The sequence below is a fragment of the Prunus avium genome, chromosome 3, assembly GCF_965620075.1.
Source record: "Prunus avium chromosome 3, drPruAviu1.hap1.1, whole genome shotgun sequence".
Lineage (NCBI taxonomy): Eukaryota > Viridiplantae > Streptophyta > Magnoliopsida > Rosales > Rosaceae > Prunus > Prunus avium.
The window spans coordinates 40,832,011-40,851,891 of NC_142286.1; the positions used below are offsets into that span (position 1 = coordinate 40,832,011).

Here is a 19,881-nt window from a genome sequence, read left to right on the forward strand (position 1 = left end):
ATAACTCAGTTGATGCCAATGAGGTCTTTAGCCCAATGAAAAATATATTGACTTACATATCAATGGTCTCATATTTAAATCACAATGACACATGTGTGTGAGAAATCCTATTTCCTTGGAGTTTTTATTTTTGTTGTTGAGAAATTCTGGAATTACATTTATAATTCAGCCAAAAAGCCTAGTCATAAAGGGCCATTACAATAACGGAGCAATCTAACATCAAAATTAAGATAATTTAGGGCTCCTCCACTAACGATCAAGCAAGATTAAAGAAACTCTAGCATAGACATCCCAATTAAGAGTGTAAATTCAAAACAACTAAAAATAGATAAAACTTGAGAAATCAAGTCATAGCAAAACAAATAAAACTCTCACAAAAGCATTTCCTTGTAGTTTAGACCTCGTATTCAAATAAAAAGGAAGAAAAAAACTCAGTCCACTACTAATGGAGAGTGATTCTCTCCAGATCGTTACGGCCCTTGGATGCTCATCTTGGGATAGAACCTTCATTGGCCCTATCTTAGAGGACTCTAAGGTTTTGTTGTTACAGATCACTGGAGAAGGCTTTACCCATGTCCGCCGGACTGCAAATGAGGCTACTCACTGCATTGCTCGCTTTGCTTTACACCTTGGAACACCCATCTCTTCGTTCGAGGAACCTCCAGACTTTCTAGTTGATGTTTTATTTGAGGATTGTAACAAGTAGTTTTTACGGGTATGATCCTAGGGGGACCGAGGGGTGTGGGGGGAGGGGGAGGGGGAGGGGGGTACTCTACCTGTGGGTAGGTTCCTGCCCCTGCTTGCAGATGAGCAGGTAAGACTACTCAGTTAAACCGACGACTGAGACCGTATGTGTAGAGAAACTCGCTTAATCCCCGACAACATTGCCCGGTTTTTGTACTAGTTACGTTTTATCCTATCAATAAAATCCTATTGCTATTCTCTCAAAAAAGAAGAAGAGGGAAAAGTGATAAAAGAAGCATCGACTTGTAAGTTGTAAGCTCAAGGGACAGTCCAATACGAACAACGGTGCAGGCCCAAGCCCCATATTCATATTAGAAATATCTGTTGGGTGGGTGGGTACGCATCTTCCACATGGCTAATCAGGCTTCCAGGCTTCATTTCATGCTATAAGATTTAGAAAAAGAAGAAAAAAGAGGAATATCTACGAAATAGCCTTCGCCTGTGCTCTCATCACCGTGGCAAGCAAGTGAACAAAGGAGAGCAGAAAAAGTGAAAAGGAATGGTGAAAGTAAAGTAAAACCCCTCCAAACCTCAAACGTGATAAGTTTGGGTTGTTGATTGTTTGTTTAATTATCCAGTCAGTCAGTCCACTGGGAGTCTGAGATGGCTCTGCTCCTTCCAATCCCTGGCCCTTCAAATTCAAGGTGGTCGGAAGAGGCAACTGCAATTAGTCCGGGGTTTAGGGTGAGGTCGCGTCCCGGGAGCACGCTCTGGGGAGTCTTCTTGAGCCTCCATCCCTACAAAAATGCCAAAAGTAGAGGAAGAAGAAGAGGACAGGTTCGCTGCTGGGTGCCCAATGCTGTGTACACCCACTCCCACACCCAAAGTAGTGAACAAGGAGGAGGAGGAGGCTCGACGCAGACGCAGTGGAAACCGAAATCTGGGGCTGGGGGGAAGCGAAGGGACGCGGTGGAGGCAGAGGGCGACGCCATATCCATTGTAAACGAGAGGATTAGGCGGGAGCAGAGCAAGAGAGAAACGAGAACGGTGATGGAGTCGGAGGAGGCGGACAAGTACATAGAGTTGGTGAAGCAACAGCAGCAGAGGGGGCTTGAGAAGCTCAGAGGAGATGCTAGTTACAAGGTCGACCCCTACACTCTTCGTTCTGGGGACTACGTCGTTCACAAGAAGGTCGGCATTGGTCGATTCGTTGGGATTAAATTCGACGTTTCCAATTCCACCGCGGAGTATGTCTTCATTGAGTATGCCGATGGCATGGCTAAGCTTCCTGTTAAGCAGGCCTCTCGCTTGCTCTATCGTTATAGTCTGTACGTTTCCTTATTTTCTTCCGTTTCATTCTTTCTACTCATTCAACAAAGAGCAAACAAACTGGAATATGTAAAACAATATAATCAAATTTATCATCGAAGTTTTCATCTTTTTTCAGCCCAAACGAAACCAAAAGGCCCCGCACTTTGAGCAAATTGAGTGACACCAGTGTATGGGAGAAAAGAAAGACCAAAGGCAAGATTGCCATTCAGAAAATGGTTGTTGATTTGATGGAGTTGTATCTACATAGGCTCAAACAAAGACGCCCTCCCTACCCAGAGACTAATGCCATGACTCACTTTGTTTCTCAGTTTCCTTATGAGCCCACCCCTGATCAAAAACAGGTTTTTCCTCTTACTACTCTCATCTCTCAACTCTCACCAATGCACACCCTGCCTTTTTATTTGCTTATTGCTTTGCTGTCACCCTTCCATTTGCCAACCAACCGTACATCACTCCAACTACCCTCTCTGGACTCTTCCTCTTACACATTTACTTGCACCTTATACAGGCATTCATTGATGTTCACAAAGATTTGACAGGGAGAGAAACCCCAATGGACCGCTTAATTTGTGGAGATGTTGGCTTTGGCAAAACTGAAGTTGCCCTGCGTGCCATCTTTTGTGTAGTTTCATCAGGGAAACAAGCTATGGTTCTCGCACCCACTATTGTTTTAGCCAAGCAACATTTTGATGTTATTTCCGACCGGTTTTCTGTCTACCCAAATATCAAGGTTGGACTTCTGAGCAGGTTTCAGGTACGCCAAGTCTTCTTACATATGATATACATCTTATGCATTCCGGAATTTTTAATTTGCAAATCAACGGAGGACCATCATATAATTGGTTGAACTTCAGAATGGTATTGGTTAGCTTATTTTGAAGCCAAACTATATTTTTTTGTTCTGTTTCTGAAACACCCTAGATGTTTCAAACTGCTACTTTTTTTTCAGTCTGAGACTGATCACAACTATTATGGCATGTAGACTAGAGCAGAGAAAGAGGAGCATTTGGACATGATTAAAAATGGTCATTTGGACATAATTGTTGGGACTCACTCACTTCTTGGAAGTCGTGTTGTGTATAATAATCTGGGTTTGCTTGTGGTTGATGAAGAGCAGGTTTGTCATTGAATCTATTTTCTGCTATCTACAATAGATTAGATTATCTCCTAGTTGCCCTACAGTGACCTACATAGTTTTCTTTCTCTTAAAGCATGTACTTTCTTTCTGCTCTATAGAGGTTTGGCGTCAAACAAAAAGAGAAGATTGCTTCATTCAAAACATCAGTGGATGTTCTTACTCTATCGGCAACACCTATACCACGTACCCTGTATTTGGCCTTGACTGGCTTCCGTGATGCTAGGTAATGAACTTGACTTTGAACTTATAAACATCTCTAGATCTAGATGCCCATTTCAATTCTTCTTTTTGGAAATTTCAGAACAAGGCTTGTTAATGAATTACATTATACACACACACACACATATAGCTTCCATTGAGGGATCCCTCAAAGAAGCTTATTTGAGGGACACCCTTGTAGGGCCCACTCCACATTGTATTTCACTAATCCAAACTGTCTATTTTTTAGATAATCATTCAAAGATCATCTCTGCAAAAAATCACTTAAATCCGATATCATTTGACCACTCAATTGAGTTATTGAAATTTTAGTACTTTCTTGAAGTACTGTGTTCATTGATTTTGTAGGACACAATTGGATATCGAAACGGTTTCCGATTTGTCTAATTTTTTGCAAGATGATCTATGAATGTAGACTTAAAAAATAGATGGTTTGGATCGTTGAAAAAATATTCGTAGGAGACCCTAAAGGGTATCCATCAAATAAAATTATTTAAGGGACATATATATATATATGCGTGTGTGTATAGAAAAGCCAATCTATTAAATAACGATATGCTGCACTTGTACAGGATCAATTGTAAGAATCTGTTATTAGAATTTTCTGAATAATATTATAAGTAGTCACAGTTTCATCACTGTCATTGACTATTATATGTTAGTGAGAATCATCCAATTTGAAATGGTTGGGTTAAGTCTTTTTTTGTTGTTGAGTTGTATGTAAAATAAAAGGTTGGTAAAATTAACAATATCATAGACAGTGGAAAAGAGACAGAGAAATTTAGTTTACTCCACGGTAGGTATTACATAATGATGTGACTTATAACTCACCAGTCCCCTAATCTGATACTGTAGTAACTATGAGTCCTTCCTTTCTTTCAGTTTGATTTCAACTCCACCACCAGAGAGAGTCCCTATCAAATCCCATCTTTCTGCATACAGTAAAGAAAATGTTTTATCAGCAATTAAGCATGAGCTGGACCGAGGTGGCCAAGTGTTTTATGTATTGCCTCGTATTAAAGGTAACCTCGTTGATTACTGGTTTATATGTATACTGTTACTCATACAAAATGTCAAGTAACTATGCGTTGAGTCTCTGTATGGCTTCTTTCATTGCTATTAATGACCAAATGCATTTATCACAATTTTTTGAGGCTGTAGAGTGAAAGAGGATTGTCATGTTCATGATTTTTGACTCATTTGGCTTACATGTCAAAAGAACAAGAGAAATTCCATTACTGAATAACAGCTAATTAGAGGAATGGCAAGGCTGGTTTTCCCTCAGCATTTTTTGGTTTTTGTTTTTTGTTTTCACTTCTGTTCTTATGTTGCAGGACTTGAAGAAGTGATGGAGTTTCTTGAACAGTCATTTCCCAATGTTGAAATAGCTATTGCACACGGGAAGGTACTTTCTTCCTTTCTTTAGCATTTGATATCTCTCAAAGGGAACTACTATGAGATCAAATATAGACGCCTAATGTGAAACCATTATAATGAATTAACATAGAGAAGTGAGTTATGAACTAAACTTTATAATGTTTGTGATGAAATTTAAACCTTAGGAAAATTGAGGATACATCAGGATCTGAAAAGAATATCATATGCATCAAGTTTTACAGCTTAGGATGGGATCTGCTCAGTTGGCTTTCTTTGTCTTCATTCTATACTGTTATCTGCATCTCTTTTCAGCAATATTCAAAGCAGCTAGAGGAAACCATGGAGAAATTTGCACAAGGTGAAATCAAGATTCTTATATGCACTAATATAGTAGAAAGTGGGCTTGACATTCAGAATGCAAACACCATCATCATTCAAGATGTTCAACAATTTGGCCTTGCACAGTTGTATCAGGTCTTGTTCTTTCTTCTTTCTTCATATATTTCTCAAATGGTGCAACATATATGGAAGACTAACATTTAAAATTGTTATCTTGGTTACTTCAAATCCTTTCATGTATTAAACAAGGGAATATAATGGTATCTGAGCTTTTCTAACTCCTTATCCATTTTACTTACTCTGTTAATTTTTGTTCTCTCTGTTTTTTTCTTTTCATTAAATGGTAGTAGTTGCGTGGAAGGGTAGGGCGGGCAGATAAGGAAGCTCATGCACACTTATTTTACCCGGAGAAGTCACTACTAACTGATCAAGCACTGGTACTTCTTTCTTTTTGACCTTTAATCTTTTACTGATTACAGTAGTCAATGGATCCTCAAATGCATGAGAATAACTTTTGTATATTCTTTAAATCTGCTTGTGTTACCCTTCATGATATGTAGCACGTGTTTTTCATGATTGCTTGCTATTTTAGATACTCTTTAAAGACCATTAGGTACTGTGTTCTGGATATTCTTGTCGGTGCTTACTGCGGAGTGTTTAAAGTATCATTCATTGTGGTCATGCTCTAGGAGAGACTTGCAGCTCTTGAGGAATGCTGTGAACTCGGGCAAGGTTTCCAACTTGCAGAGAGGGACATGGGAATCAGAGGCTTTGGTACCATCTTTGGTGAGCAACAAACAGGGGATGTTGGAAATGTTGGCATTGATCTCTTCTTTGAAATGCTCTTTGAGAGCCTGTCCAAGGTTTTTTCTTGTTCATGACCTACTTGTTTTATGTTATACTTTTAATAAAAGGAGCATCATGGTTACGTGTCCTTTGTGAATCATTTCTAGCTTCTTGCTTCCATTTTTACATGCAATTTGGCTAATATTATTAAATCAACTATTGTATTTTGCAATCTCTTTTGTGCTCTAACTGTATAAAATATAAATGTATTAGATGTCAATGGTTCAAAATAGTTCTAATGTCGAAACGGGCCTAGTTAGTATACTTTGTTGATTACGTGTTCAATACACTCACTCTCTCTCTCTCTCACAACACACACACACACACACACGCACGCACACACAACACCCACATGTAATAACTGTTTATTCATTAGGCCCACTTGATGTCTGGAATGTGAGTTTTCACTTGATGTGCTACTAATTCTAAACTTCTTGTTCTTATTTGATGCCAGGTTGATGAACACCGTGTAGTTTCAGTTCCGTACTGGTCTGTTGAGGTATTTCTACTATCACTTTTTGTACCGTCTTAAAATAAACACTTGAACAAGATATATGCTGATTAGTTTCCAGCAGATCATATTGTAACTCCTAGAAGAGATTGAAATGAGTAGCTCTGGTTAAGGCTCTTTGAAGTAAAATTGACAAATGGTCCAGAGTACACATGGGAACATGGATTTATAGTTGTTTATGATTATAACGTTGGTTGACTGACTTGATGGGTGCTCTTTATGCACTTTTCAGATTGATATAAATATAAATCCTCATCTCCCTTCTGAGTACATAAATTATCTGGAGAATCCCATGGAGATAATTCAGGAAGCTGAGAAAGCTGCTGAGAAAGATGTCTGGAGTTTGATGCAATATGCTGAGAATTTGCGCCGCCAATATGGGAAGGAGCCACCCTCCATGGAGATTCTTTTAAAGAAGCTGTATGTGAGGAGGATGGCAGCCGATCTTGGAATAACCAAGATATATGCTTCAGGAAAGATGGTTTTTATGAAAACAAGTATGAATAAAAAGGTTTTCAAGCTGATTACAGATTCAATGGTTTCTGATGTTCACCGAAATTCTTTGGTTTTTGGGGGTGATCAGATCAAGGTAATAACATATCATCACCTTATGTTCCTTTTTGTTTTCTTTTAGTTTTAGACAGGTGTACGAAGTTTTGGAAAAGAAACTTTTATTGCTTTTTACACACGGTTCCCCGACAGATCATCACGTTTTTCTTTTCTTCTCTGTCTTTGTCTCTTTTCTTGCAGGCCGAACTTCTCCTAGAGCTACCGAGAGAACAACTCCTAAATTGGATCTTTCAATGTTTGGCTGAACTTCATGCTTCCTTACCTGCTCTGATAAAGTATTAGTTGTGTAGCGGTCATAATTCCAATTTCTTTTTAATGACGGTACTGCATCATGGATTTGCTACTCTTGAACCTCGCATATAAGCATTGGGTATTAAAATGAGCCCCAACAATCTGTCTCGGTTTCTATTGCTTCCAGGTCGTGTCTTGTAGTTCCCTGATATTGCAAAACCAAGATGACCTGGCATGAATCACGTAAGTCATCACAGATTGATGCTAGCAATGAATGTATTACAACTGTTTTCCTTCTTCCTTTGGTGGGTTAGGTTCTGATCAAGACTGCAGTTCAGTGGCAAATAATCCGAGGTATTTCAACCCTACTGTTCAAATTCGTTTGCTTAAATCATCATCAGTGCTTCTGATTGAGTTCCCTTGGCAGGTTACTTGTGAAATAGCTGCTGCAAGTGGCCTTTTAAGAGGGATACAGATTTGGCAGCGAAATTCCCATTCTCATGCATACGCATACGCGTACGCAAAGCCTATTTGTGCAAAGAAGGATCGTATGTCCTACTAATAGTCTAATACTTTGGCTGTCTTGCTTGTAAATCAAGACGCCCGCTTTTTGACATGTAATGTTGAAAGAGATAAGTAGTCAAGTCAGTCATACATTAAGATTCAGATAGGCATGAGGAAGGCCGTCAACTGTATAGTATTGGTAGTGTAGTTTCAGCAGACAAATTATTTAAAAGTGAGGGTCCCATTTTTTCTCGGTTCCTAAGAAATGAGCTAAAAATCAACTATCTTTCTCTTCTTTCGGTTTCGGGGTTGGATGGGCCTGTACATAGGAGAAAAATTTAGTTGCAACGGGAATACTAATAATGTTATGTCATGTGAAAGTGTTATAACGCATGTCATAACGTTAGCAAAATAATACTATCATTGTTTCATGGAAGTCTTTCTTTGTATGTAGGGGTTCTTATTTCATTGACTGGCGGGTACCCAAATTGACAGCTGGGACCTAAATTACAGAACGAGGCCTACCACTAAGACACAAATTAATTTGCCAGCGCTCTATTTTTTTTCTTCTTCTTTCTATATGCAAAGGGGGGCTTACAAGTTACAGCCTTTTACAGCTGCTGCCTGGTTAGGCGTTAAAGTTTTTAGTTTTATTTGGGAAGGAATTTGAAATTGGAACTTATTTATTAGGAAAAAGAAAAAGAAAAAAAAGAAAACAGAAGCAGCAGCTCTACAGTCTACTCACTTCTCTGGACCCGCATGAAGGTCGGCCCAATTCTCTCCAGTCAGACTCTTATCGGTTTCTTTAAACAAATTTGGGAACGGCTACCATACCAGACTTGCTTTACAGATACATACAGAGACGTGGTAGATCCCATCCCACTCCCTGTGTCTAATTCCATTTATTATTCCATCAATCTCAAATAAGGTGTGATGTTATTAAGAAATTAGGAAGAAGAAAGGAAAAAAAAAATGAGCTTTCAAGATGTGCAGAATAGCGGAGGACGGGGAAAGAAGGCATCAGCGTCTCCGTCGCAGGCCGTGGCTGCCGGAATATTCCAGATCAACACTGCCGTTTCCACTTTCCGTCGACTGGTCGATGCCATCGGCACTGCCAAGGACACTCCCGATCACCGCCAAAAGCTGTGCGTCTCTCTCTCTCTCTCGTCTCTCCCACACACAAATTTCAAACTCCCATCGGCACTGTCTTGTTGTTAGACTGCTATACTAACACACTCGCTACTCAAAAAGTCAAGATTTTTACTTACTAATGAGTACAATGAGCCTAATGTAATCTAATCTAATGGCAGGCACATCACAAGGCAACGCATACTTGAGCTTGTCAAAGATACGTCTGCCAAGCTCAAAGCCCTCAGCGAATCTGATCACCACATCAATGTCAATGTACGTCTTTCTCTCTCTCTCTCTCTCTCTCTCTCTCTCTCTCTCTCTCTCTCTCTCTCTCTCTCTCTCTCTCTCTTTCATCGCTGCTTTTGAATCTTGATCTGCATCTTCTGACATTTCTTTCTTTCTAAATAAAAAATCCATCTTTTTTTTGTTGATAATTTCAGCCCAGTAAGCAGATAGAAGATGCCAAGCTTGCAAGGGATTTCCAAACAACATTGCAAGAATTCCAGAAAGTTCAGCAGCTCGCCTCTGAGCGCGAGTCTACTTACATGCCTTCCTTGCCATTGGCAGCAGCAACGTATATATTTCTACGCTTTCGAAGGAACACAATCTTCTTTGTTTTCTTTTCACCTTCCTAATTTCTGATTGTGTTTTGTATGACTTACCTCCGTGCCTTGTTGGCTGGTTTTTCTTTTTTGCGCTTTTACTATAGCTCTGCGGCCTCTGCTTCTGAGGAACATTTGGAACCTACCAGCACCAGGGATCAGCATCGCCAACCTTTCCTTCAGGAGCAAAAGAGGTAATCAATGTTCTATCTGCATTCACATCGTCATTGCTTGTTCTTTTCGTTTTATTTCATCTGTCATTGCCAATTCCAAACCATCCTTCACCTTCCATTTTTGGCTTTTCATCCTATGAGAAAGGATGAATAGTTCCCAGCGTTCTTCAATTGGGTTATTTAACTTTTGTATTGTTGGACCGCTTGGAGCTCCCATCCCATGGCCATCGTTTTCTCATTTCTTTTTAGTGGCTGAAAGTCTAAACTTGCTTCCATGAACCTTGTACACTGAGAGTCTTAACATCGGCTACCCAATGGCCATATATAGTTTGAGCATCTTCGCATGCATATACACATGGATTGGTTTGACATATTCATAGACGAATTACAATGACCCTTGTTTTTGAACAAACACCTGCAGGCAGGAAGTACTTTTGCTTGACAATGAGATTTCTTTCAATGAGGCCATAATTGAGGAGAGGGAACTAGGTATTAGAGAGATAGAAGAACAAATCGGACAAGCTAACGAAATTTTCAAGGACCTTGCAGTTCTCGTTCATGAGCAGGGTGTAGTCATTGGTAGCATCCAGATACCCAGCAGATGATTGATTTCCATTGTATAGCTCACGTTCACTTTCCATTCATGGATCTTTTTGCTCTTATTTATTTATCGGGTAAATTTTCTATTATTACAGATGACATTCACTCAAACATTGACAACTCTTCTGCTGCAACGACCCAAGCAAGAGTTCAACTAGCTAAGGCCTCCAAAGGAGTTAAATCCAGATCATCATGGGTAAGTACTAAGTGGTATACTTTCACGTCCTATCAAATTCAATTGTGGAAAACCTGAAGTTAGCTTCTAACTTGCCACATTATTGGTAAGCCATCATTCTGAATACAGGGTGTTTAGCAGTTTATGCTCGCTCAGTGAAGGAAAAAGAAATGTTTGAAGTCAGATAATCTATCACAATAATTCAGTCTATATTCAAATAAAATCTGCATGCATTTTCTCAAAGGCTTCAGATGAGCCCAGGAATTATGTGCCATAACAAAAATTGTAAGAGAATTCATGTATCACAAAAGGAAATTAGCACGCTCTCATCATGCCATCTTGACTGTGATACATACTACATTGGCGATTTTTAGTCTGTGGATTACCTATGATAGGTTTCCTGTATGTATGGCGAAGCCTAGTGGTTAATGCATAATGGACAGAAAGAAGACGTTAGGTTGAAAAGAGAAAAGGAATCTACATGCAAACACAAACTTTCATTTTTGTTTAGTGTGGCAAGAAGACTGTCTATTATAATAGCAGAGGGACATGTTAGGGTAGTTTTGTGAACAAGGCCACCCTGTAATACAATAATTGTAGGTTATAGAGCTGAGCTTACCATGTTCTCTTAGAAGTTGATTATAATAATCTCTTATTTTTTATTTCCTATCAACTCGTCTGTAGAATTGTATAAAATCTGCAAAGTTTGTGTATTGCAGTGTTGGTGGGTGGTGGCGGTTTTTGTGGTGGTGGTTGTAGTCGTCCTCATCGTCCTTATCATATAATGTGCAAGTACATATATACAGTCACGATGTGCCTCTGCATGAGAAAGTTTGTGTGATGGATTCTTTGTTTATTGAAGTCCTCCAGCTTTTAGTTGAGATTTATATGTATTAGAGTGGAATACCTCTTTGTTTGCTTGTCTTTTGTCTTAGGCTGATTTTGGTTGTTTTTGTATTATGGTTGTTGGGTTTCGCTTCTGTAATTCATTCGCTTTTAAGAGCGGGTTTCCTCTCTGTTTGGTTTATGCTTTCCTGTTTGTGTACATTAAAATGATGGATGCCTTTTCCAGCTATTCCATTAGGTCTGCCTGGTTAAGTGAAATGATCAAAGTCTTGGGTCCAGTCGAACTTAGCATATACCCATTTGTGCACATCGTGTGAGAAGAGAGATAGGCACAATGGGGTACGCGGTGTGTTACCTTATTTGTTGTCTGATATAACTTGTTCGATTCAATGAACTTATTTGTATAGTTGTAAAAAAATAAAATGAAATAAAATAGAAAGATATACGTCATATGATTCAATTGTGAAGAGGGCTTTCGTCTCAGGATATGAGGATGTAGTTAGGAGGATGAGGATATCAGAGGATGATTGAGATTGACTGCGTTTAGGTTTAGGGTAGTGAGTGTATAAAATATAATATATAATTGAGAACATTTTTGTATATCCATTCCATATCCTTCCTATCTTTTACAAGCGTAACAACACTTTCACGTGGCGTAACATTATTAGTTAAGTATAGCAAAACAGTGTTATCACTAATGCGTGTGAATATTGTGTGATTTATGGTGTGAGTGAGACAAACAAGAAAAGGAATATTGTGTGATTTATGATTTATCCAATAATACATGGGAATTGACAGGAAGTGTCCCCTACTTTTCCATGAAGGTTTCAGCCAATTTCAGCTGGTTTGCGAATAACGCCCTCAATTTTGATTGGCTCGGAATCCACACCACGCATGAATCTTTTGGCATTATTTTGTATTGACAGCAATAGTATATAAACCATCAATTGCTTCCTCATCTTTTCCGGCCCCTCTTCTGTTTTCGCTTCATCAGCTAGGGTAGTACTAGTAGCTAGCTAGCTCTGCAAACAGATATTTATGTATCTATATATATATGGGATATGATTCATATATGTGTTGTGATACGTTTACAAATTACATGGCTTATATTAATATATGAGACGTCTGAGGTTTTTCTTAACTCTCTCCCTCATAGGCTTCTGGTACCAACTGAAAGAAGATGGACAACCGTAAGCTTATGAGGGGGGTGTTAAGATGAAGTTTGGCTTCTCTCTATACCACCCCAAGTTTTATACTCATTATGTTTTAACGGGCAGGGAAGTGTAACTGGCTGGTATTTGGTACAAGTACGGTGCCTAACAATTCTTTTTCCATTTATTTATTTTTTAAATTTTTTGTTGCCTTACAGACTGACTAGTACTACATTATATAGTCGGTATATATATATATATATATATATATATATATATATATATATATGGTGTTACATGGAATTTGTACTCCAATCCAGTCCAGTGGTATACAAGACAAGACAATACTCCAATCCAGTCCCAGGTGGAGGTGGTATTAGAAAGAATTTTCCTCATTTGTTGTAATTGAATTGAATTGAGCATGGAATTTGTAAGGGTTTTACCAATAACAACCAACCATTGTATCAAAATTGACCACCACCAGTAAGGTGAGGTCCACGATTGACCAAGAGAAGAGACGTTCACGATTGACCAAGAGATTAATTCCCATGAGCCATGAGCCATGAGCCATGAGCCATGAGCCATGACGACGACGAAAATGGAGGAAAAATGAGGACTGGATTAGCATGTCATGATGGCATGCGGGTATTAATATTTATAGTAATTAGCATCTTTGGTTTGCTAATCCAAGTAAGTAATCAAGCAGTCAGCAGACTGAGACGCCACTCATCTAAACTTGATCATGCATGCACTGTGCACACAGGGACGGATCCAGAAATCTCCTCTCCGGGGGTCAACATATATAAGCTCACAATTTTTTACATATAGAAGACCCGTAGAAATGAATGAAAATGCAATAAAAATTACATACATGTTTTTATAAAAAAAAAATTATGAGGAACATGTTTATTAGATTGTTATATGCATATTTCGGAATTTAAAAAAAACCTGTCCAAAAGGCCATGATAATAAAATTAAAAAAAGTAAAGTGACCTGGTAGACGGTGTCGTTTTGAGATGAAACTACAGCAAAGAGGAGGAAATGAAACACAGACCAAAGGGAATTTGAGATGAAAAAAATACAGAAGAAAAAGTGGACCAGAAGCAGCAACGAAGGAACAAAAGGGCATAAAGAATAAATAAAAAAGGAAGTGGGACACATCATGCATGCGCGTGTCTTCAGCTGTGAGAATAAAAAAGAAGAAAAGCTTTTAATTGGACCAGCAGACAAAGAACCATATAATATATAACATAGACATAGGCTTTTAAATACATAATATATATAGGACGACGTCGTTTTGACTTCGAGGGAAAAAAGAAACAAGGAAGCGCAAGCACCGCTGCGTGCTGGAGGATGCTGCGCACTGGGTAGGAGCAGCGCTGCGCGCTCTATGGGGACTTTCGTCGAGCAGTTTGCAGGGGTCAATTTTCTCCCCTCTAATGGCAGATCCCAGAGTTGCAGGGGTCACTTGACCACCTTTGCTCCTCTGTGGATCCGTCCCTGTGTGCACACTCACACAAATGCTCTCACTATTGTTTTGCTAGCTATTGTTATATACATTACTTTTTAATTGTTTTTATTTTATTTTGGGGTATCTATGTACATGCAGCACATATATTCCTCCAGCTTTTAGCGGACTGCAAGCGAAGCTACTTAGCTCCGCTGACCCAGTCATGAAAGCATTACCATTAGCAGGCTTCAGCAAAGTCCATCATTGTTTTTTTCATCATTGTTTTGTCAATTAACTAGAATAGAACGTATGAGAGAGCATTTTATTATATGCTGATATTATACACGCGTTAATATCATCTCCTTGCGCTTCTTCACTTCCGTCCTGGGTTGGGTCTTGTCTTTCACACTTCTTCAGATTTATATTGTCGACGTTTTTTTGTTCTTCTTAAATTTGCAACAAACAACAACTAGTTATTGACGGTTTATATTTCTTTTCCAGCAGACAGGTTTCTGATCCTCCCTGTTTCTGTTGCCCAAGGTTGAGATAATATAGTTATTGACAGTTTAGTTGGTTTTTTTTATATATAAAAAATTCAACAGATACATTCGAGTTACTGACTTGGCAGGCATCAACCGTTCCACAATCTTGCTTCAGTGTAGGGAGTGGGTTTTCCTTGTTTATCTTCCTTCATTTGTTTTACTTTTGTTACTTTTGCTATTCAAGTTTTGATTCAAGTTGTTTCTGAGCAAAGTTCATTTTCGTTGACTAATTTTATAGTGTTTCCCTAATGATTGATTGTTATCAGGTGGTGTTCCTTTTCATATTAAGAGTGCGTTTATGTGTTCACGTCGATAGTGCATGATTTAAAAATGACTTATCACACTTATTTGATACATCTCATCATACTATCCAATGAATTATTATTATTATTAATATAAAGAAAAAGGAAGTCTGATGTCTTTCCTTATAGCAGCTATATGATGATGTTCCAATTATAAAAACTGTGATGGGGGGAAGAATTTCATTTTCGTTGAATTAATTTGGTGGTTTTAATGGAATTAATAGGTAGGTAGTTTGAACCAAAACCAAATCATATATGACAGTTAGTGGAGCCCACCCCTCAAAACAAAAAGTTTAAAAATGATCAACGGTCAGATGACAGCAGTTATATTGTATGCCTCAGCGTAGCTGATTCCTTAGCCGACAGTTGAAGAGTACGGTCGTAATAGCGTGCGCTGAAGTGTCACGCCTAGGCTATTGACCGGACAACTTTTTCTTTCTGTCTTTTCATTTCTTCTTCTTCCTTCCGTAGGAAATGAAAATAAGATAATTCCTTCCTTCCATCTTTCTTTCATTGCCTATTTGCCCTTTCTGATCTCTTCTTTCTTTCTGGGCATCCCTGAAACTCAAATCTCCCAATCTCACATCTGTCTGATTATCTTCGGAATCAATTTCAAACGCCCCATCCGCCCAGCCCAACCCAAGGAGGAAAGCAACACACCAACAAGAAAACAAGCCTCAGAATTTGGATCCGCTGTGAATACTAGCCTCGATCGAAATTTCAACTTGTCCGAGGGAGGTCAAGTAAGCTCCCGAGCTCCAAACTTAGTTTTTTCACCTTTTATTTTCTCTTGTTTTTTTTTCTTCTTCTTCTTTAAATAAATAATTGCATGATTTCGCATAATGATTCCCGATCTATCGGATTGATGCTAAATGCCAATTATATTAATTATTTCACCGGACACCGACACCGGGATTGATCATTGATCTGCCATCTTTTACACCAGCAGATTTAATTTGCTTACTTTGAGACCTTTGGGTGTTTCTCAATTATGCCTCTGCAATTTCAATTCCTCTCTATCTTTACCTTTTAAGGAAGGTACCTCCATTTCAATAGCTCCATCCATGCCAGAGCCATTTCTAAATTTTATAGTAAGTAAGCAATGCGATTGATGATTGTATTCAAACACTGACCGAGACATGGGAATTCCTCAAGCATTTCTCTTGCTAATCAATCGCTATATGTTTCTTCTTGTGCCAGATTTTATAACGATTGAGTGCCAACTTCTGGTTTCAACTGCATGCAGCCACGGCTTCACATCTCTCTCTAATCCATGGGGGAGTGGGTCGTTGGAGCTTTCATAAACCTTTTCGGCAGCATTGCCATCAACTTTGGAACTAACCTTCTGAAATTGGGGCATAATGAGGTATACTCTATACTCTGTTCCTTTGTGTGTTTGTGTGTGTGTGTGTGTGTGTGTGTGTGTGTTTCTTCTTGTGGAACCATTGTGAAATTGTGATTTGCATAACTATCACTAAACAAATTTATAACCTTCCTTCCTCAATGTTATTGTACCTAGTCTGAAAATGCAAATTTTAGCAGCCTGTGTTCATCTGCAGCAATTTAGATGTTTCTACTCTGACACAAATCATTGAGAGAATGAATACTCTGTTATGACAGCTATATCCCCATATTCATACCATGATGCAAGCGTCGGATTTTTTATTTTCTGTTTTGGCAGAGAGAGAGACATTCAATACTAGAAAGTGAAGGAGCAAGTGGAAAGCTTCCTTTGAAGCCTATTATACACTTTCAGACATGGAGAGTTGGTACAGTCTTGTCTCGCAGTGCTTCATTTGTTCTAAAGGTTTTTCATATTCTATTTCACATGGTGGATTATGGACATCGGACTTAAATATTATATAATTCTTCACATGCAGGCTTTTTATTTTTCGTTCTTGGTAATTGCCTAAATTTCATATCCTTCGGATATGCTGCTCAGGTCAGTACAAACTAAATTTTGTAGCCTTGTCATCTGAAACTGGAAAGTAAGATTAGTACTGATAAGTACTCAGATGAAAACATCTGCTACAAGCTTGGACACTTATCTGAATAAGTTTATTGTTTCTGTTCTTTCTAATTATTTCTTGTATTCTTCTGTGCAGTCACTTCTTGCAGCACTGGGTTCTATTCAGTTTATATCCAACATTGCATTTGCCTACTTTGTGTTAAACAAAATGGTGACTGTTAAGTACGTTAAAATCTGAAGTGAGAATAGATTTTCATAACTGTAACACCATTTATACATCCATTTTGCACATCTTTATCACCTTACTATTTCTAAGTACATCCGTGTATTAAGACAGCCTTCTTTGCAGGGTAATGGTTGCCACAGCCTTTATCGTTCTTGGGAACATTTTTCTTGTTGCTTTTGGCAACCACCAATCACCTGGTACATGATTCATTTTCAAGTCACAATTACTTACAGTTTCATTAGTGTATTGCGTTGTGCCAAATCCCTGAATATCTGATCAATTGTTCTGTATTTTGGTCCTACCTGTGGCAAGAAGCAGCCATCCCAAACTCACACACACACACACCCATACAAGTAGAACAATCTTCCCTGCAAACGTTGTATACAACAGCTGTCTCACATCACATCCAACCCCTCACGTGTTTGTCATGTGATTGGGAGAGGGCTGTAGTATATAAAGGCTGCACAATAAACTTTCTCCACAAACACAAAATATATAGAAAGAAGATGAGCCTGGACCAAGCAATATATTATATCCACAAGTAATGGACTCATATATGTTCGATTTGTTTTATTACAGTATACACACCAGAGCAGCTGGCCGAGAAATACAGCAACATTGCATTCCTTCTTTACTGCCTAATTTTGGTTTTAGTTGTTGCCTTACAGCATTCCATTTACAGGTGAGATTCTGAGAACTAAGTGCTGACTGCTTCATTCTTGTTAGTAGGCCTCCAACACTTTTTTATTTGTTTCATCCAATTTCTGGATATACAGGAGAGGAGAACTTCTGCATGCTGTTTCTGGACAGGATCTAAGACCCTATTGGCATATGCTACTTCCTTTTTCCTATGCTATAGTTTCAGGTGCTGTTGGGTCATTCTCAGTGTTGTTTGCAAAATCTCTGTAAGTTAGCTTGCCAACATATTGTATTCCTTGTGTGACTCAAGTGGTCAAATCATCCAAGCCTTCTGTTTCTAATTCCTCTTTTTTTTGGCAGCTCTAACCTGCTACGTTTGGCCATGTCTAGCAGTTATCAGTTACATAGCTGGTTCACATACTCCATGCTCCTTTTATTTCTAAGTACAGCTGGATTTTGGGTATCAGTTATTGCAGAGCCAACTTTAAATTTCATGGTTTGCAAATTGCTGCAATCGCATGAGAGATGGTGCTTTATTTAGCTTTTATATATTCATACTTTTTACTCCTACTTCTGCAGATGGCTCGGTTGAATGAAGGATTGTCATTATTCGATGCAATCCTTATTGTTCCTATGTTTCAGATTGCTTGGACATTCTTTTCCATTTGTACAGGATTTGTATATTTTCAAGAATACCAGGTCTTCTCTCTCTCTCTCTCTCTCTCTCTCTCTCTCTCTCTCTCTCTCACCAACATTTTTCTCCTGTGCCTTTGGAATATGTTTCAATTCACGTGGAAATCTTATTCGTTGTTGTTAAAACAGGTATTAAATGCACTAAGGACAACAATGTTCATACTGGGCATGATGTCTGTGTTCGTAGGCATTTCTTTGCTGGCACCTGATGATTCAAAAGGTATTTTGATTGGCTTTTTATTTTTTATTTTTAAGACTTTTAAGTATGCAGAATATCAAGACAGGAACTTACTCAAAATTTTCAGGTGCTGAAGTCAAAGATAATTCATCTTTAGTTTCTGTGATGTCTTCAACCATTCCAAAAGACGCGGGCAGGTACACAATACACTCTTTTACGCAGTTTAAAAAACAATGGAATTTGAATTTTCAAGCTATCTATGTTCTTTTTATGTTCTTATAAATCATCTAGGAAACATTTTAATGATGATTCAATATTCAAGGTTTATAATATATAGATTATAGTGAGTATGCCTTGGCGCAGTGGTATGGCTTGCCGTTAGCAATTTCAAAAAAGGGGTATGGCTGCCTGTGTCTTGGCCTACCCAGACCCTGCTTTGGCAGGAATCTCCTTGCAATAGGCTGTCCTGTCATTCATCATTTTTACACTGTCTTGATATTAATATAATAGAATGAACAAAAAAATATGATGGAGGTTTTTGTATGACCACATATATCAGCGTTCCTTATTTGTTGAACAGTTTTCGTTATATGATTTCACTGTTGTAGCATATTCGTTGGAATCTGAGCTGGATGAATATTCTGTTTGTTTGTGATTTTCACCACTGTTTGATACCGGCGTCTACATTACAGGCTAGCTGTTCCATCTGAAGATGTACAAATTAGAGACACAAGATCATTTGTGCAAGGAATCCTGATGAAGATTTTGGATACAATAGTGAAGGCAAAGGTGCTCTAAACTGGCTTGTTGAACTTGCTTATATATAGATATATGGTATGACTGACTATTGATGACATGAGTTTGCATCCTTTTGCAGACTGCTTGTGCGTTGTCACTTGGATTTGGAGAGGATTCAATCAATGCATCTGCGGTCCTTGTGATGCCCATGGTGTCATCAAAGATAACGGGCTTTAGAGGAAACGGGTTTGACCGGGCAAAGATTTTGTCCATGAAAAATTCTGGTTGGACTAAGATCTCCATGGATGAAGATGCTACAAAGATGCTAGAGACAAGCCCTGTGCTCCCTGAGAGCCCTTGATAGGAGTAGTAAAATGCATTCAATTGGTTATTATTAGGAGGGAATTATATCCATTTTATTGTCTTTTGTAGAAATACAAATGTTTAGGATTCATTATTTTTCCACTTATGGAGGCATTGCTGTTTTCTCAATGAGGTGTAATTCGTCACGCTATTGTATATTCTTACTCGTATATTTGAAAGAAATGAGAGTATCTTGCTTTACGGATGCTTAATTGCGCTAGCTTTCCAAATGTTGAAGTCTAGGACTCTAGCAAGCAGACAACGTTTCGTGGTAGTAAAGACGCGGGAACAACGTTTTACCTATGGACACTGGCAGTGGCGGAGGTAGAGCGTAATGTATGGGAGGGCTACA

At 38.6% G+C, this 19,881-nt stretch overlaps 3 protein-coding genes across 9 annotated transcripts; all 3 read left to right on the forward strand.

Annotated features, from left to right (window-relative positions):
• The first annotated feature begins 1,143 nt into the window (after positions 1-1,143).
• LOC110764365 (DEAD/DEAH box helicase) lies at positions 1,144-8,046 on the forward strand. Of its 2 annotated transcripts, XM_088250283.1 has the most exons (15): positions 1,144-2,012; positions 2,132-2,357; positions 2,525-2,770; positions 2,999-3,133; positions 3,253-3,377; positions 4,256-4,395; positions 4,708-4,778; positions 5,063-5,224; positions 5,440-5,526; positions 5,779-5,952; positions 6,390-6,434; positions 6,679-7,035; positions 7,197-7,337; positions 7,435-7,601; positions 7,675-8,046. In XM_088250283.1, the coding sequence occupies exons 1-13, from the start codon at positions 1,348-1,350 to the stop codon at positions 7,296-7,298; spliced, it is 2,535 nt and encodes an 844-aa protein (XP_088106409.1). In that variant the 5' UTR covers positions 1,144-1,347; the 3' UTR covers positions 7,299-7,337; positions 7,435-7,601; positions 7,675-8,046. The 2 variants fall into 2 exon arrangements, with proteins under 2 accessions (XP_088106409.1, XP_088106408.1); XM_088250282.1 differs by having other exon boundaries at positions 7,197-7,601.
• A 325-nt stretch (positions 8,047-8,371) lies between these two features.
• Positions 8,372-12,248, forward strand: LOC110764366 (syntaxin-22-like). Of its 3 annotated transcripts, none has more exons than XM_021967321.2 (7): positions 8,372-8,896; positions 9,062-9,155; positions 9,323-9,456; positions 9,592-9,678; positions 10,079-10,236; positions 10,353-10,453; positions 12,103-12,248. In XM_021967321.2, exons 1-7 carry the CDS (start codon positions 8,724-8,726, stop codon positions 12,199-12,201), a joined length of 846 nt encoding a protein of 281 aa, XP_021823013.1. In that variant the 5' UTR covers positions 8,372-8,723; the 3' UTR covers positions 12,202-12,248. The 3 variants fall into 3 exon arrangements, with proteins under 3 accessions (XP_021823013.1, XP_021823015.1, XP_021823014.1); XM_021967322.2 differs by lacking the exon at positions 12,103-12,248 and adding an exon at positions 11,152-11,556 and having other exon boundaries at positions 8,392-8,896; XM_021967323.2 differs by lacking the exon at positions 12,103-12,248 and having other exon boundaries at positions 8,385-8,896; positions 10,079-10,274.
• A 2,886-nt stretch (positions 12,249-15,134) lies between these two features.
• LOC110764327 (magnesium transporter, putative (DUF803)) lies at positions 15,135-19,741 on the forward strand. 4 transcript variants are annotated; one of them, XM_088250751.1, is made up of 15 exons: positions 15,135-15,466; positions 15,670-15,814; positions 15,924-16,089; positions 16,405-16,492; positions 16,604-16,665; positions 16,829-16,914; positions 17,042-17,115; positions 17,498-17,600; positions 17,695-17,823; positions 17,918-18,053; positions 18,137-18,256; positions 18,380-18,470; positions 18,556-18,625; positions 19,121-19,217; positions 19,306-19,741. In XM_088250751.1, exons 3-15 carry the CDS (start codon positions 15,997-15,999, stop codon positions 19,525-19,527), a joined length of 1,371 nt encoding a protein of 456 aa, XP_088106877.1. In that variant the 5' UTR covers positions 15,135-15,466; positions 15,670-15,814; positions 15,924-15,996; the 3' UTR covers positions 19,528-19,741. The 4 variants fall into 4 exon arrangements, with proteins under 4 accessions (XP_088106877.1, XP_088106876.1, XP_088106875.1 ...); XM_088250750.1 differs by having other exon boundaries at positions 15,673-15,814; XM_088250749.1 differs by lacking the exon at positions 15,670-15,814.
• The last annotated feature ends 140 nt before the right edge of the window (positions 19,742-19,881 follow it).

What these genes read in the sequence shown, in the direction of transcription:
- LOC110764365 (XM_088250282.1), top strand. Translation starts at nt 1,348, where the DNA reads ATGGCTCTGCTCCTTCCAATCCCTGGCCCTTCAAATTCAAGGTGGTCG. An exon ending in TTGTGGTTGATGAAGAGCAG is followed by an intron (nt 3,134 to 3,252) that starts GTTTGTCATTGA and finishes TCTGCTCTATAG; the next exon opens with AGGTTTGGCGTCAAACAAAA. An exon ending in GCCTTGCACAGTTGTATCAG is followed by an intron (nt 5,225 to 5,439) that starts GTCTTGTTCTTT and finishes AAATGGTAGTAG; the next exon opens with TTGCGTGGAAGGGTAGGGCG.
- LOC110764366 (XM_021967321.2), top strand. Translation starts at nt 8,724, where the DNA reads ATGAGCTTTCAAGATGTGCAGAATAGCGGAGGACGGGGAAAGAAGGCA. An exon ending in CCCGATCACCGCCAAAAGCT is followed by an intron (nt 8,897 to 9,061) that starts GTGCGTCTCTCT and finishes ATCTAATGGCAG; the next exon opens with GCACATCACAAGGCAACGCA. An exon ending in TTAAATCCAGATCATCATGG is followed by an intron (nt 10,454 to 12,102) that starts GTAAGTACTAAG and finishes TTTTCCATGAAG; the next exon opens with GTTTCAGCCAATTTCAGCTG.
- LOC110764327 (XM_088250751.1), top strand. Translation starts at nt 15,997, where the DNA reads ATGGGGGAGTGGGTCGTTGGAGCTTTCATAAACCTTTTCGGCAGCATT. An exon ending in CTTTCAGACATGGAGAGTTG is followed by an intron (nt 16,493 to 16,603) that starts GTACAGTCTTGT and finishes CTTCACATGCAG; the next exon opens with GCTTTTTATTTTTCGTTCTT. An exon ending in ATTCCAAAAGACGCGGGCAG is followed by an intron (nt 18,626 to 19,120) that starts GTACACAATACA and finishes TCTACATTACAG; the next exon opens with GCTAGCTGTTCCATCTGAAG.